Source organism: Peromyscus eremicus, chromosome 4 (genome assembly GCF_949786415.1).
Source record: "Peromyscus eremicus chromosome 4, PerEre_H2_v1, whole genome shotgun sequence".
In the NCBI taxonomy this organism is placed as follows: Eukaryota; Metazoa; Chordata; class Mammalia; order Rodentia; family Cricetidae; genus Peromyscus; species Peromyscus eremicus.
Window position 1 is genome coordinate 11860129 of NC_081419.1, and position 16144 is coordinate 11876272.

The following is a 16144-nucleotide window of genomic DNA, read 5'->3' on the forward strand; positions in this document are numbered from 1 at the left end:
GGCCAACACAGGAGTTACTCCTGTTCCTTCTCTTTGCACTGCACAAAGGTAAAAAAGTCTCGCTCTATCTTGGGGCTAGGTCTTCCTATCTCATGCTCTGGCACCAAGCACTGAGTCACCACTGCTGGTTCCCTTCCTGTTTGGATCTCTGCAGATCCCCACTGAGTCCCCACATCTCACATCACGTCTACTCCCACTTTCCCACATACACACTTCATCTCCTTTGGCTCCAACACCCAAGCAGGCTGCCACCCAGCTCAGGTTTCCTGTCATTCCTTTCATGCAGATCCCCTTTCTGTCATCCAGGATCTGACAACACTGGGGCCAGGACCCACACAGAAATCCCTACACCCCATCTTAGACTACAACACTTGGTGACTCTCACTGGTTACACATATACCTTCCCAAATAGAAGCTTGCCTCATCCAACAATCCTGTAACTTCTGGATGGGAGAAGGCTGTTTTTAGGGAACAAACATACTGGGGTTTTGTTTGGATCTTGGTTTCCATGTGTTTATGATGTATGTAAGTGTTCTTGTGTTTGCATGTGTACATGGACACCTCTGGCCAATGTCAGGCGTCTTCCTAGATTGGTCTACACTTTATTTTTTAAGACAAGGGCTCTCAGTAAATCCAGAGCTCATTTATTCAGCTAGGATTTATGTCTAATGGGTTCCAGGGATCTGCCTGCCCCTCCTCCTGAGTGCTTGGATTAGATGCAACAGCTGCTGTGCCTGTCTTCTATGTGGGTGCTGGAGATCCAAGTTAATGTCTTCATGCTTGCTGACCAGGGATACTGAAATCTCCCTTCCGTTCATCCTGTTCTGACTGAGTGGTCAACATCTATTCATCAAGCCAATCATAGACAAGAGTCCTTACTCTGTTTTATCATAATTCCTTTGGTCAGAACAAACTCTGTAGGTATGTTGAGTCAGGAAAAATAGACTCCAGCCAACTAAGTCATATGACTGATCTCAGCTTCCCATACAGCATAAGGCAGGGGCCTCAATAGGCTCAGAGGACAAAAGCACTGGTCCCACAGGGTCATGCTCAGTTTATAGCACCCTCCTTTCCCAAGTTCTCCTTCCTTCCCTCTCTTCCTTCCTCCCTTCCCTTTTTCTTCCCTTTTTTTTTTTTGGAAAACTGGGCTCTCTGATGGAGAAGTCCCACCATCAGGGAAGCTCAGAGTGTTTATTTTACACAGTTGAACAGGGAGGGGAGGTTATTGCACACAGCTGAACCAAGGGGACGGCGTATTGGTGTACAGCCCAGTCAAGGAGGTAAGTTTAGCATTTCTGTACAATAGCAGTCTTCAGGCCAAAATCATCTGGGAGGATAAAGCTATGCTGGGCGTTTTCTACACACACTGTCAACATTTGCACTAGGACCAGGAAGGAAGGCTTTGCTATGTACCATGGGCCCAAGGCATTGGGTCCTTGATATGGCCATGCCTGTGTCAACAACACACAATTCACTCAGGCTTTCGCACACCCAGAGCTTTCTCCACTCCCCACACAGAAGACAGGTATGACAGAGAGAACGGTGCAAAAAGGCATTCGGCATTAAAAAAATAAAAAACAAAAGAAAGAAATATTAGGGAGTCACTTGCCCACAGAGAGAAAGAACTTCTGATCTTTAGCCTGCCCCTTGTAATCAATAATGGTGACATTTTAATCTCAAAAAAAAAAAAAAAAAAAAAAAGCCAAGTTACATCGCAGTAACCAGACTTCATGGGAGAATCCATGCCAGCCAGCCAGACCTCATCCAAGAATATAGAAAGCATTCAACATTGTGTAAAACCTTGTAACAATGCAGGATTTTTTTTTCTTTTGTTCTTTCTTCCCTCCTTTTTAACTTCTTTGAGATAAGGTCTCATGTAGCCCAGACTGGCTTCAAACTCACTTAACCAGCAAGTGAGCCGCAAGCTGCCTAAATCTCTATTTGTAGTTAAGGATGGTTTTGAATTCCTGATCTCCTAGCTGCCTCTCGAATGCTAGGACTATGGGTATGAGCATTTTTAGATACATTTTAAAAAGAGTACTAGGTTGCACTGTTGTTTTCAAAACTAAATGGAGTATAAAGGTGGGTTACAAAAACATGAGTCAAGTCTCCAGTTCAGAAACAACGTGTTACATACTTTTATTTATTAAAGATACCTTTCAAATTGAGTGGAAACCTGAATGTCTGACCAAAGCTAAATGTGCAACAGAAATCAATGAACAGATCCCATGGCAGCCTGCTACCTCATTCATCAAAGTTCTTCTATGATAGAATTCCTGACCTGATGCTTCCTTTCACACTGAGTGTGATGAGTGAGAAGCCATTTCTATGAACCATTCCTGCCATCTGTTGTGACCTCTGGAATACATTTGCCACTGAGTACAACTCACTCAAAGAAAAGAGTTATCCACTGCATACTCAATTTCCACTCCCCACCCCCTAAACAGCATTTCCCGAAACATGTTTCAGGGAACTCTGCAAATGAGGATTCTGTTTGTCATGGATTAAAAAAGATTTGGGTTAAAATGAGAAAGAAAGCACCGAGTAACCAAGGTGCCCCACGGCAGGCTTTCTGAGAGCCTACATTATGTAAGTCACAGGGAGAAAAATTAAAACAAACATACACAGATTTGAGGCCCTTTAAGCCCAATAATGTAGAACTGTAATTTTTTAATAGAACATTTTCAGAACCAGGATACTATAGATAAATCAAAAGGAAAAATACTGATGGCATTTAACAATTATGCTATATATCACTTTAGCTTGGTTACTCGGTGCATTCTTTCTCATTTTAACCCAAATCTTTTTTTTTTTTTTTTTTTTTGGTTTTTCGAGACAGGGTTTCTCTGTGCAGCTTTGCGCCTTTTCCTGGAACTCACTTGGTAGCCCAGGCTGGCCTCGAACTCACAGAGATCCACCTGGCTCTGCCTCCCGAGTGCTGGGATTAAAGGCATGCGCCACCACCGCCCGGCCCAAATCTTTTTTAATCCATGACAAACAGAATCCTCATTTGCAGAGTTCCCAAAGGTAGTTAAGGTACAGCAGAACTGTTATAGGAATTTTCAGACCCTTACAAGAATTACTATAAAAATACCACAAAATTTTATAAAAATGGGGAGTGTAGCAGGTGTTAAGTCACCTGTCAGTTAAGTGATCTGTAACATGGCATACTTTGTGAACTTTCAGGGTTGTTGGGAAAATCTGACATTAACGCTGGGAACATGAGCAGTCTAGTTATTATTTCCTTACCTCAAAAGGAAAAAAACAATGAAGAAACAACTAAAAATTTTAGCAATATTTATTTTGGGGATGAGGTAAGGCATACTAAGTGAGAAGTGATTTTCTTTTCCCTTCCACTATTTTCTTAATTTCCCAACCTTTCGAGGATGGGCATGCATTACTTTTTTCATAAATGTTTTAGTGGAATATAAGACACATATTACTTTCATAATCATAAAAAGTTTGCTTGTTAAAAACAATTATTTTTTAAAAAGGCAAATACCTGTTGTTTTGTCGTGTAATCTGCCAAGATGTTAAGAAGCTTATAAAACACCTCGAACCAGGGGAGGTAGCTGAGGAAGACAAAGAAACACAAGAAATGTTAGCATGCAAGTCAAAAGCCTGAATGAGAGCTTAACTCAAACAAAAACATTTCAGATTTTCTCTACATCCTCAAGATTCTAGCCATGACTGATACAAACCCAAACTACTTAAATGTTAATTATTTCTGGGTTATAAAAACATGCCTGTGTGAGGCAGAACACTAAATGTCCATTATGAATTATTCCTGTGCCTCAAAACTAGGTTCATAGAGAGGAAATTCAAACTAGAGTCTGCAATCAGACACCATGTTTGAGTAGCGAGGCCTCTCCCACCATTCCTATACTCTCTAGGAAAGCATCCATTCTATTTCTCATGACTGGACACACAGCAATGCACAGCATGTCCATTGTTGGCCTCTGTGTCCCACATGCCTTGTACAACAAAAACCAATCACGTTAGTCCATCAGATCTCCCACCTCTACTGCATCTGTGGTATATGGGCTGTAGCATATAGATAACTCTGTCCCCTCTGCTATCTAGCAGGTCCTGACCATTGCTCCTCTTAATTCACAGGATGGTGTGCCAGCAGAGCTCACTTGTGAAATTGACCTCCTGTGTGGCTGTCAGAATGGCCTATCAAAAAATGGAAGTCTGGATGGACCTTGCCAGAGAGGGTGAAGCTGCACAGGCAGCCAGTGATGTGCAGCCTGAGGTTTCTTTCCCCTAGCCCTTCTTGACTTCCTGGCACTCAACTCCTCTGATGACCAAAAAGACAAAGTGAACAGGTTGGTCTGGGGGCTAGGGGTGGCAAGTGTGTGTAGTAGACCTGAGGACCCTGCACCCCCAGCAGCAAGGACATAGACATTTGTCTGAGAAGGCACCTGTGGACCCAGATCCAGTACATTCCGACACAGGCACCTAAGTCCAAGGAGGCTTGGTGTAACACCCAGTGCCAGGAGGCCACTTGGTAACCAAATGAAGAGCAAAGCCAAGAAAGGGAAAGGAAAAGATTTAGGCCAGGCCAGGACGTCAGAGCCTCTCGTCCTCCCTGGGAGCCCCCCCAGCCCTCCCACAGGTCAAAGAGATAACCCACTAGTGCCTTCTGTAGTCTTGTCAATCATGCCCAGTCTCTGTTCTCTCACTCTCCACACCAAGTGCCCAAAGTGGGGAGGGACAAGGGATTCTGGGAAGCTTGAGCCTCTCCAATGGAGGGCTATGATTCCCAGCACCCTCTTTTTGTTTTTTCCCCATTCTGATCTCTGTTACTAATGAATAAATAATATTCGTTATTATGAGTGAATAAAAGGAACTGACTCCCCACCCCCCCACCCCCGCTGCACCACCGCCCCCCCCCCAAAAAAAATTACAAATCTACATAGCACATTCAGTTACTGTAGTGGCATCCCATTCCTACAGGAAGCAGCAGTCCATGCTCCTCAGGAGGGCTTTTGTGGCTCTCCCTTCTCAGGATCTTGCCTGACTCCTCTTGCCCCTACTTTTGTGCCCCAATTCTTTCTTTTCCATTGTGCTCATGAATACACGACTGTTACAATGTCCCCTCCTACAGCATAGCATTCAACAGCATGTTTTTGTTTTTTTTTCAACAGACTACACAAACAGAGAAGGGAGCACACCTTCCTTTGCTGTATTCAGCACCAAGACCAAAAATGGAGCTTGGCCCTACATTCTGAGTTCAGAGTTTATTGGGAAACACAAGCACATACATGCACATGCACACACACCTGCATACACACACCTAGATGAAGACTAGCAGATAGCAAGGGCCCTTAGAGTCATGGAAAAGTTAGTGAGAATTATCCCTACTCCAAGAAGTATACCCAGCCCCCACTTTAAATGCTTTGTTCTGTCTTAGGAAAATTCCCAAAACTACTGAGAACAGGCATGTGAGAAGCTTGCTGCTTGGGTCTGCTCACATTTATTCTGCTACGCAAATGGCGTTTGTTACTGATAGGCCTGGACCCAAGGCAGGGCCCAGATGTGACATCCTGCCCGGGAGAAGGGATCAGAACTCTGTACAGATTACTGCTGGACCACTGAGAGTAATAAATGAAGTGAGAGGTAATAGAGAGGACAGATAAAGTGCATAAGCTCCTATCTGTGACGTCTGTCTGAAGCCAGAACATGCTACTGTAAAATTTAAGTAGCTTATCAAAATATACTGATAAGCAACTTAACTTTTCACTTCTATGACAGTATTATCACTTATGTTAATATGTTTCCATCAGCTCTGGCAGCCACATATGGACTCTTCCAGAGCAAATGGCTGCTGCCACTCTCCACAGCACTAGCCCTGGCAGAGCAATGTAAACATTCAAGAGGGATTAGGCACGAGATAACATGCTCCCTTCCTCTTCTGTTAAATAAACCTTCATGAGCTAAAAGCCATTAGAGTAGAACAAGAAACACGCTCCCCCGCCCCCAAGCAAACCATACAGATTAGAGGACTCTTAGTAAACAAACCCAGCCTGGAAGAAAATACCACTAGGTAAAACCAACATCTGGGAGTCAGAAAAGAGGAAAGGGACAAGCAGGGGAGATGCAGAGGAAAGCAAAACCCAGCTCCTTTTATGAAGAATACAGGAAGCAGTACAGTAGGGCTGCCTGCTTCTCTCAGGCTTTGGAACAAGAGTGCATACTAAAAAAGTAGTTAGGGCTGCCTGCTTCTCTCAGGCTTTGGAACTAGAGTGCATACTAAAGTAGTTTAGGACAACCAGTCAACTCACAGAGCCTGGCGAACATCCTGCAGCCTCAGTAGCCTCATTTGGTGAGGACTGTCTGGTCCACAGAGCCAGCCCACTTCACTCTTCCAGCTTCTGCCTCATCAAACCGATTCCTTTGGTTATGGTGGGCAGAACCATTGGTCATGGACTGCTCGGTAGTTAGTTATCCGGAAGCCAGGCATTTCTCTCTCCTTCTGGCCTGACCAGATACAACTGTTCCCCACATGTTGTCCCCTGTGTGCTGACAGATGAATGCTTAGTGATGGCAGTGCTAGGGTTCTGAAACCAAGCTGCAGCTGTCTTCTCCTTTAAAGTGTCCAGCTTCCCCAGCTAGAAGGGCCATGGTTCACAGCTGAGCTCTGTCCGTTGGCACTTCCTATCCTGCTTCATTAGTGCTTGCACCCAGCCAGACTACCAGGAGGCTGCAGGTGAAGACATGTAGCCCCCACTCCATCCTGTGCATGTCTGTCAGCAGTGAGTAAACAATGCTTCCCAGCTGACAAGTACCCTATCAGATAGCTCCTCCTTGGCCACCTTCAGGGTCTCAAACTGTTAGGTTGGGTATACTTGCATCTCCCTGCAGGAGAGCACTACGTGGTGGGCTCAGTCTAAGCACTAGGACTAAGATGACAAATGACTAGGAAGTTCTGGTCCAGAAAAGAAATGAACATAGGAGAGGGTGTCTAGGTGGGAGAAGCCAGCTATCCTTCCCAAGCACTGTTACTTCAGACTTTTGGAGTGACACAGAATCCTAATGGATCATTATCACGATCCCATCAGCAGAGAGGGAAAGAGCAGAGACCTGCCTCACAGCTACCAGCCTGGATCCACACACCTCTCACAGTTCAGGTAGCTTGGTCCTCACGTCAATAGGGCAGTGCTGTTTTGTGGGAATCCACAGAAAATCTTAAAGTTAAAAGAGTTGTAGAGCCACAGAAACCTCTCCACATGGCCTGATGAGTATTGTGGGAATGGAGGCAGTGCAGCCTGGGTTCCAGACATCATTTTAACAATAGCCCACTTCACAATGATCCTTAAATGGCCCCATGGTGCAGCAGCCATGGCCTGTATGGACATAAACCAGCTAGCCTGAGTGTCAGCACAGGCTGGATGAAAACCTTCCACTTTTCAACATGTCAGCTGGATGAGCTGTTCCCTCCAGAACTGATCTTAGGAACTGAGTCTAAATGAAGTCAGACTCTCGGTCTTCTGATCTCCCTTCACTAAATGGATGGTTAGGATAGCCAACTTGCTGAGGGATGTGTGTGAGATAGGATTATACGTCTGCATCCAGCTAACCACTAGAGAGAGAGAGAGAGAGAGAGAGAGAGAGAGAGAGAGAGAGAGAGAGAGAGAGAGAGAGAGAGAGAATGGAAGCTGCAGCAGGAGCTCACGAGGGAGAGAAGGTGACAACAGCAACAAGAGTGCAGAAAGCTACGCAGAGCAAAGAGAGCATCAGGAGTCAGCCTGGTGTGGGAGAGAGGAGAGGAGGGCAGCCCAGTCCGGGAGAGAGGAGAGGAGGGCATCAGTGCAGGGCAGCCCAGTCCGGGAGAGAGGAGAGGAGGGCATCAGTGCAGGGCAGCCAGGAACTATGCAAGCAGATGATATGAGAAGGGTGTCTATGGTAGGAGGAGGTGACAGTTCCATCTAAAGTGTCAGTCCAAATAGAGTGAGGGAATGCAGCCATGTAGGAAGGGAGGTGTAGCAGAAGCCTGGTGACATACAAGGGAAGTGATCAAATAACTAAGCATACAATAGAAACCAAGGATCTTGATATCAGACATGTGAATTAGAAATATGGTTAGAGAAGAAAGAAGAATGAATCCTGGTTAGATATGATTGTGAAATAATGGCATACAGAGATACAAATAAAAATACAAATGTGCACATTCAGATCACACCACACACACACACACACACACACACACACACACACACACACACAGAGTTTCTAGACTGAGTGACAGAAAAGGCCTGTGACAAGAGATGCTTCGATTATAATGGGCACCTTCAGTGCCTAGATGTGAACTTCCAAATAACATTCTCTACTAAGAATGAGGGTTCTCTGAAGAAGCGTCTGTTTCCACGGCCGGAGCTAAGAAATACTTCGTGCCATAAGAAGCAAGGCAGTGTTCAACACATGGTTAGAACATATCAACAGGACACAAAAGTTGGTGAGAGGGAGCTCCTCCTTACTGACAGAATCTGTGACAATCTGAACATCAAAGCACATAACGAAGGGATTATATGGAGTCCAGGCAGATAAAAATGACAAGTAGAATATCTGCTGAGTGATGGGGCTATTTGCACAGTCTGAGAGTAAGTCTTCACAATCAAATTATCCATCACAAGGAAACAGACAGGAAAAACCCTAAGGTTACAACCTTCATCAAATAACAGAACAGAACAAAATAGTGTGTCACCAGACAGATGCCACAGAAAACAGCACAACTTTATCACACCCTTGATGTGGAAGCGGAGCCTCATCTCAAGAAAGCATCAGATAAACAGCACAGAGGACTATTCTCCAATACTAGAGCCTGGCTGTCCTGTTCATAAAGGAGGAAACACTGAAGAATCAGGCCAGACTGAAGCACAGACACTACTAATAGATGCAATGTTAATTCTGAACCCGATTTCTTAAAAACATGAACAGGAACTGTCCAAAGATTTCATTAACTTTTTCATTTTTATGACTAGCATGTAGTTATATAAAAGAAAACAATGTTTTTAATGCATAAAAAAGTGTTTGCCTTTATTAGTTATCATTTTAGCAATATATCTCAAACAGGGGGAAAAAAGCATCCCCTTGCGTTGAGCTTCCAATTTTTTCTGTAAGTTTGTTAGTATTTAAAACACTACACACAGAACAGTATCTTCCTCCATCAAAACCAGTATAAGCACACCAACTAGAGTGTATACTGTAAGGAGCATGGCAGAGAACAGGCACACAGCACTGAGAGAACAGCGCTGGCAGCTGTACAAGCTGCTCTGTTTCTCAGAGGCTGGGTTCTGAATGAGCTGGGAAAGTGGGAAGCAGTGGGCACAACAATCAGTACAAACAGAAGAATACCTCTCACAGACAAGGGCTGGAGCAAGGACAATGGTGAAGGGCAGAGGGCAGGCAGGACTGGACTCTGAAGGACTGAACTAATGGGCTTCATGGTTGCTGAGCACCTGAGATGGGGAGGAACCAAAGAGACAAGGAAAGAGAAGTAACATCCTGGTGATGAGTATTTAAAACCACAGAAAGTGGCTACTTCTCTCTTAGTAAACTCAGCTCTATCAGAACCAGTGCCTTACTTGCTTTCCTGAGAGGGAAATCCTAGCTAATGTAATCCAGTCATCCTTAAAACTTGAAAAAGATCAATAAAATACCCTGGCTCTAGTTTAGAAGAAAATAATAAAAGGAATTTATTGTAAAAATTTATCAAGTAAATACTTGGGGCATATTATATAGGAAGATAAAATGAAGTAACAACTGCCTGGCAAGATACCGGACATCTGGAGAGGTGAGTTAAGACTGAGGGCAGCGAGATGGAGCGGAGGCTCCCCACTGTCCCTGGTGAGTTTCTGAGGTGCTCCTGACCGCAATATCAGGGAGAGGACTTCTCTTCCTGCTTCCTATCCACAGATTTTGCCAGGATTCATCAATGGCAAAGTATGTTCTAATTAAGGTGATATGGAATTTGTATTTAAAGTTCTCATATTAAAAAAAAAAAAAACAAAAAAAACCTCACATTATAGCTAAGGTGGTACATAGCTATAATCCCAGTGGAGGCAGAAGGATCAAGAGTTCAAGGCCAGCCTCAGCTACACAGCAAGTTCAAGACCAGTCTCATTTATGAGATCCTATTTCAAAAATAATATGATAAAATGAAATGCTTAATAAATAAGCAATCCCAAACTCTCAAATTCCAAAATAACAGGATAGTGTGGCTCATGCCGAGAAGACAGAGGAGTCCAACATCCTCATGTGAGTTCAGTTTTTAATACTTCCTGCAATTTGAGAACAGTCTCTCAAAGACTTGGGGACTTCATTGATAAAAGAAGCAACCAGGGCTAGAGAGACAGCCCACTGGCTAGGAACACTGGCTGCTCTCCCAGAGAACCTGAGTTCAGTTCTCAGCAGCCAGCCAGGTTGGGTGGTTCACAACCACCTGTAACTCTAGCTCCAAAGGATCTGACCCCCGCTCCTGGACTCTGTGGGTATCTGCATTCACAGACATATACGTACACATAATTTTAAAACAATAAAAATAAATGTTTTAAAAAGGAGTAACCAACTACATTGCTCAACATTTTTTAAGTGTTTGCACTGATAGCTAATTTTGCCTGAGAAATTTTTACATGGCTCAGGCATAATGGTGTGTAAAACAGGTGTACAAACCAAACATTTAGCAAGAATAAATCATAAATTCATCTTTAACAAACAAGTAATTTTACCATTTACTAGATATAAAAAGCAAATTTGCATACTAATCAGATGGCTGTGCTTGCCTATTTTCACATGAAAAATTAAATCCTGACTAAATATTTGATACTATGGATAGAGCATCATTAATGTTTTTCAGAGTTTATCTTTTTTTTTATTTGTTTGAGACAGAGTCTTGCTATGTAGTGATCAATATTTTTATGTTATGATCATGAGTGTGGAGAATGCTGCTTCACACAAATATTCAGTACAAAATGGCAGCTGCTTAAACAATTTTTAAAGTAAAATATTCTAACACTATATAATCTGATGATATGCTAGTCTGATACTTATTGATGGTAGGAAAATATTAAAAGTATTTGCTTTCCATAACTAAGCCATTATCTTTCTATAAGAGCAGAAATGCTTGTGTAGACAGTGAAAACCCTGTAGTTTACAACATAATAGTTCTGAATCTGAGGTGAGGTGTTCTTGCACTATTGCTGGGTGGTATGACACATGTGCAGTGCGATACAGGCGAGCCTGTATATGTGATGGCAACATTCAGTTATAGTGTAAGAACCAGTAACTAATTTACACACCTGACATACAATGGGAGGTTCCCAGTCCAGAGTTTAAACCCCACTCCTGGGCCTCTCTACTTATTGCTCTTGCTGATCTTGAACGTGGAAAGCTTTCTTTTGAGCGCTGGTGTTTTAGTCAGGGGTTCCTCAAGCATATTATAAGAGACCTCACATTCTATGTCAAGCAGAGTGAGTCAGAAAGCAGAACCATAGCAAGAGGAAAATAGTCACCAAGATGTGGTTGCCTCAACGGAAGTTCCCACTCTGTCCTTCTTGTGGGACCTAGCAGCTACTCCTGATCCTCTGCTCATGTCTGTCAGTGTAACTGACAGTGGATAACATCAGCTGTCCATGGAGTAAGTCATAACCTGCACTCAGGATGCGGGATCTCAAGAGCCATTTTAGAGACACTGGACACCTGCTCAGCGCAGACAAATGCCCAGGCAGCAAACAACGCAGAGAAACATGATAAAAACAAGCATAGTGACACAACAGCTACATCAAAAAGAAATGATTTCAATATCAAAGGACAAGAGAAGCCTTTGGGAAACTAAAGTTCTCAAATACTTTAAGGGGAAAAAAAGGGCTTCTTTTCTGGTTATGCTGTGCAAGTCAAACATGAAGCGTTATCAAGGCAGAGAAACCACAATCCCTTCCCTCAGAAACCCAGCTGACTCATGAATTATTCTGTCTAAGAATTAATTCATTGTTAAAATTAAAAACTAGATTTAGTTGAAGTAAATTTATTTTAAACTCTTAGATTCACCCTTCCTAGATAAAATTCTAAACTTTCCCCCACTTTTACTATGCATTTATGGCATCTGTTAAAATAAGCACATTTTAATCCAAAAACATGAAGATGTCTTGGGCTTCCCCTCCATGAAGACTACCCAGAGTTGACTCTACATGCTTGTCTTTCTCACTTCTTTATTAATGTCAACTTGCTGAACAGTGATTGTTTAACTCTTTGTGTGTGCTTGGCCATGCCAGCCATTCTATAAGTCACAGTTTCCTGAGACAGAGAGCAATCCTTGCTATAGTCACTACAAAGGCCAGGACCACTGGCACCATAGGATAACAGCCAGTCTGCTCTTGTTAGGAGGTGGAGACCCCAACTCAGCAGGCAACATTTTGGTTAGGAAAATAACCCAGGATTAAAAAACAGACATGCCAACATCCTGTTGGAATCCTGACAAACAATTAGAACATTGGCGAAAATGCTTAAAGTGGACCAAAGGTGCCTTCTTGCACCTTCCCCAGCTTCCAACACAAGTCAGTCCCATCAGTTACTCCTCATTGTCTTCCTGGGAAACCTAATTTTCCAGGTGCAGATGAACCCTTAAAAGAATTATGTAGCAGGCAATGTTTCTGCCTCAGGCCTGCTCCTTCATTAACCCATATTTCTCCTGCTTTTTTCTCCAAATGTACTAAAGAGAAAAGCTCTGATATGAGTGTTCTCATCCACTTCTACACCTCTCATCCTTTCCCTTTCTCCCTGATGGTGGGTAGGGAAGGAAAATACCTAGGCTCCAGGTGGACAGCCTTCCATAAGACACACCTCCTTCCCCATTATACCCAGCGCTAAAGTACTCACACCTTTAGGCACAACAGAAACCAGCCATGGGTGCTGGCCCAAGTTCTCTAACAGCTTTAGTGCTGAGCTGTGCACACTCCTCTCCAGGAGAGAAGCACACAGCTCCTTCCTGAGCTAAATTGCTTTAGCTTCAGGGAAGATCTCTGTGGAGCTGGAAATGGCAGTGAAGCTCCCAGACCGGCATCACATGTTACAGGACATGCTTTGCAGTATGTGAATGTGGTCTTGCATCTCAAGAGCTCACAAAGGGAACAACTCATACCAGCAGAGGATACAGCAGCACTGGGTCAGTACCGTGATAGAGGGTCACGAGGGGCAGAACACAGGTCTCAGAAGCCTTCTCAGAGAAGTGACACCACCAACTGCACGACAAAAAACTCACCAGCTGTGGCCCATGCTTGCTTCTCTTTCCCCATCTGGGAAATGGGGATGTGATGCCTACCCTCAAATGGCTGTTTGGAAGTGACTACACAGCTAAGCACAGTGTGGAAATACACTTCCAGCCATGCCTGGAGCAGCACTAACTTCCTTCACCCTGCTATTGTTGCACTCTTATTGCTAATGAGACCAAAAGTCAAAGTAAGAGAAAAATTCACCCCCTTTGGGAGATCAAAGCCAGTCCTGCCCAACCCGATCCTTCTGCTTTGCTCACAGCTGCTAATCCTGAATTGTAAATTTATTATAGTATCCAGTTAAGCTCAAGAATCTCTGATTTATGCCCATAATTAACATCCCCATTGTGATAGCTATTATATGTATGCAGGAAAATATATTGTATGTGCTGAATGAGTGCAAATATTAATTTGTATTATGAAGTGAGCACACACACCCCTTCTATGAAACACTCGTGCTTATATAGACTCAGTGGAACATACACTTGGATTTGATTTTGAAAACAAGGCTCCTTTTTCTCTTGATGGGTGCTCAATAATTGCTGCTTTTAGAGGGAGTGTTTGCTGTCTTCCTTTCTGTGGTAGCATGACTGTGATTGAGGGAGATTGCTCTGAAGGAAAGCATGGGGCACTATGCTGTTATCACTGGTGAAATGCTGCTATTGAGAGACCTTTGGGATAACATCACCTGTGCTGACAGTGAGCTGTAATTCTCGGTATTTTCCACTGAGTCCTGAGAAGGTGAGCATACAGGCCTTTCATCATGCTCCCAGGAGTTTATGGGGTGGCCCACTCCTGTACTCACACACCTGCAAGTTTTCCCATTCAGATCATCTGACTTTATGGCTGGAATTACAACTATAATATAATATAATGGTCCAGCGAGGTCCTAAGCCAGGCCCACCTCGCCAAAGCTTTCACAGCCTTAGAAAGACATATGCTGTCTCTACTATCAAAGCAAAGCAAAGCAAAGCAAAGCAAAGCAAAGCAAAGCAAACCAAACCAAACCAAACCAAACCAAACCAAACCAAAACAACCAACAACAAAAAACAGAAAAAAAGACAAAGGCAAGAAACAGTTCCATAAGAAGTCCTGTCCTACTTTCAGTAGTAAACAACCAAACTAATTATCCCATGGAAATGCTACTTGACATCATTTTACATGAAGTGAAAGCTAGTGGGTAAAGGGAGTGAGCACTTATCAAGTGCTAGGTGCCTTGATATAGTACTTGTTATAGCTGATGTATGAGGATTGTCCCATTTTACAGGTGATAAAACTGAGTCTCAGAAGTGGAACAACCTCCCTACGATGGCATGGCTACTAAAGCACAAAACTTGTCTAGTCTGAGTTTTCAGTTCTATTTGCTCCATACAAGTAACAGCTGTACAAAAATGACTGAACCTGAGGTCAGACATAGAATTCTTGCTTTGCGGTTGTCATTGTAACACCCTGATACAATCAAAGCTTGCCTCCCAAACCCCTCAGCTATAAAGTACCCTGAGCATCCAACTTTGGCTGCCTCTCAGCAATCCAGTATGTTTTCTTACTCTGCTAGCTCCAGGGACACCAGTCATGTGTCCACTCTTCCTTGCTTTAGGAATTAGAGTCCATGTTACATTGGAAACACAAATATAAACAGCTCAATTTAAGATGCTTCAACCAAATGGGGATGATGGTGGACTGTATTTCAAGTTTCCAGTGCCTCATGTTGGGACCTAAATGTACATTTTAAAGAACTTACTAGAAAAGCCATAGGTTACATCACAGGTTCTTGGCTGTGTAGTCTTTTTAAATTTAAAGTCTGAAGCTCTATGTGCATGCTTGTGGTGACCATTCATGAAGCGCTAGATTAAACAAGGCATCCGGTTTCCATGAACAGCACTCATTTAGTTCATCAGCACCCTCATCTCTGCTTGAACGCTCTCTCATTCCATCGCAAATCTCCCTATAAAAGTGTCTGGCTGTCTCTTAAAGGTATTTACGCTCAATGCTTCAGTGCCTTTCCTTGGTGACTTTTTCCATATGCTCAACTTCTTTCAGGGAAATGGTTCTGTCTCAATTCACAGAACAGCACACCAATCAACATCAGCAGGCAGGTAAAGAGAGGAAGGAGAGGCAGGCACGAGGCAAGAACATGAGGTATAAAGGTAGCTGGTCCAATAAAACTAATGTTTTAGAAGGCAGAGAGTTTAAGGCCAAAAGAAAATGAACCTAGCACCTACTCCCAAGCAATCAGAAGGTTCTGAACTTGAATTTATAACTCAAACACTCTGGGCCACATGCAACTTGAGACACACAACTGGTAGCACTACTGGGGATTTATGACTTATGACTTGTTCATATTTAATTTGTAACCAAACACTTCCCCTTCCTCTTAGCTACCTTAGAACTCTTGATTAACTCTTGTTTTCACAGGTCAGAGGTTAAATAAAGGAAGGGAAGCACTCTGGGGTGAGACTGCCCAGAGCACCACATCCAAGAGTGACCTTGTGCAAGGACCATTAAAATAAATGATAAGACCAGAGATTGGTACAGACCACTGATGTTCAAAGCCTCCTGGTGGACCCATGCAAAGAGAGTCGGCAACAAAGACAGACAGGAAGCTGTCTGCTCTTAAGTTACTTCTAGTGACTCCTTGACTTTCTCACTAAGACAGTTCTTCTAAATGATTTTGCAAATAACACTCAAAGTTTTGAGGAAAGGTAAAGGAAGAGTTATGTAAGCCAAGTAAACCCTCCCTCTCTTGCTTCCCTCGGCCACAGCAATCTGTCTCACCTACTAGACTATGCTACTCTGGAGAAAACCTCCACCCCTACCTAGTAGCAGTCCTGCACTGGGCAGGCGGAAGCAGAATTCTCCATGAAAGCTCAGTAACC

At 43.3% G+C, this 16144-nt stretch overlaps 1 protein-coding gene across 6 annotated transcripts in view; it reads right to left on the minus strand.

Annotated features, from left to right (window-relative positions):
- Dennd1a (DENN domain containing 1A) overlaps positions 1-16144 on the minus strand; it is a 502935-nt gene that overhangs the window by 247588 nt on the left and 239203 nt on the right. For all 6 annotated transcript variants that reach the window (XM_059260209.1, XM_059260211.1, XM_059260210.1 and 3 more), the window contains one exon: positions 3503-3572. In XM_059260209.1, the coding sequence (XP_059116192.1) occupies positions 3503-3572 (70 nt within the window). The remainder of the gene's footprint in view (positions 1-3502; positions 3573-16144) is intronic.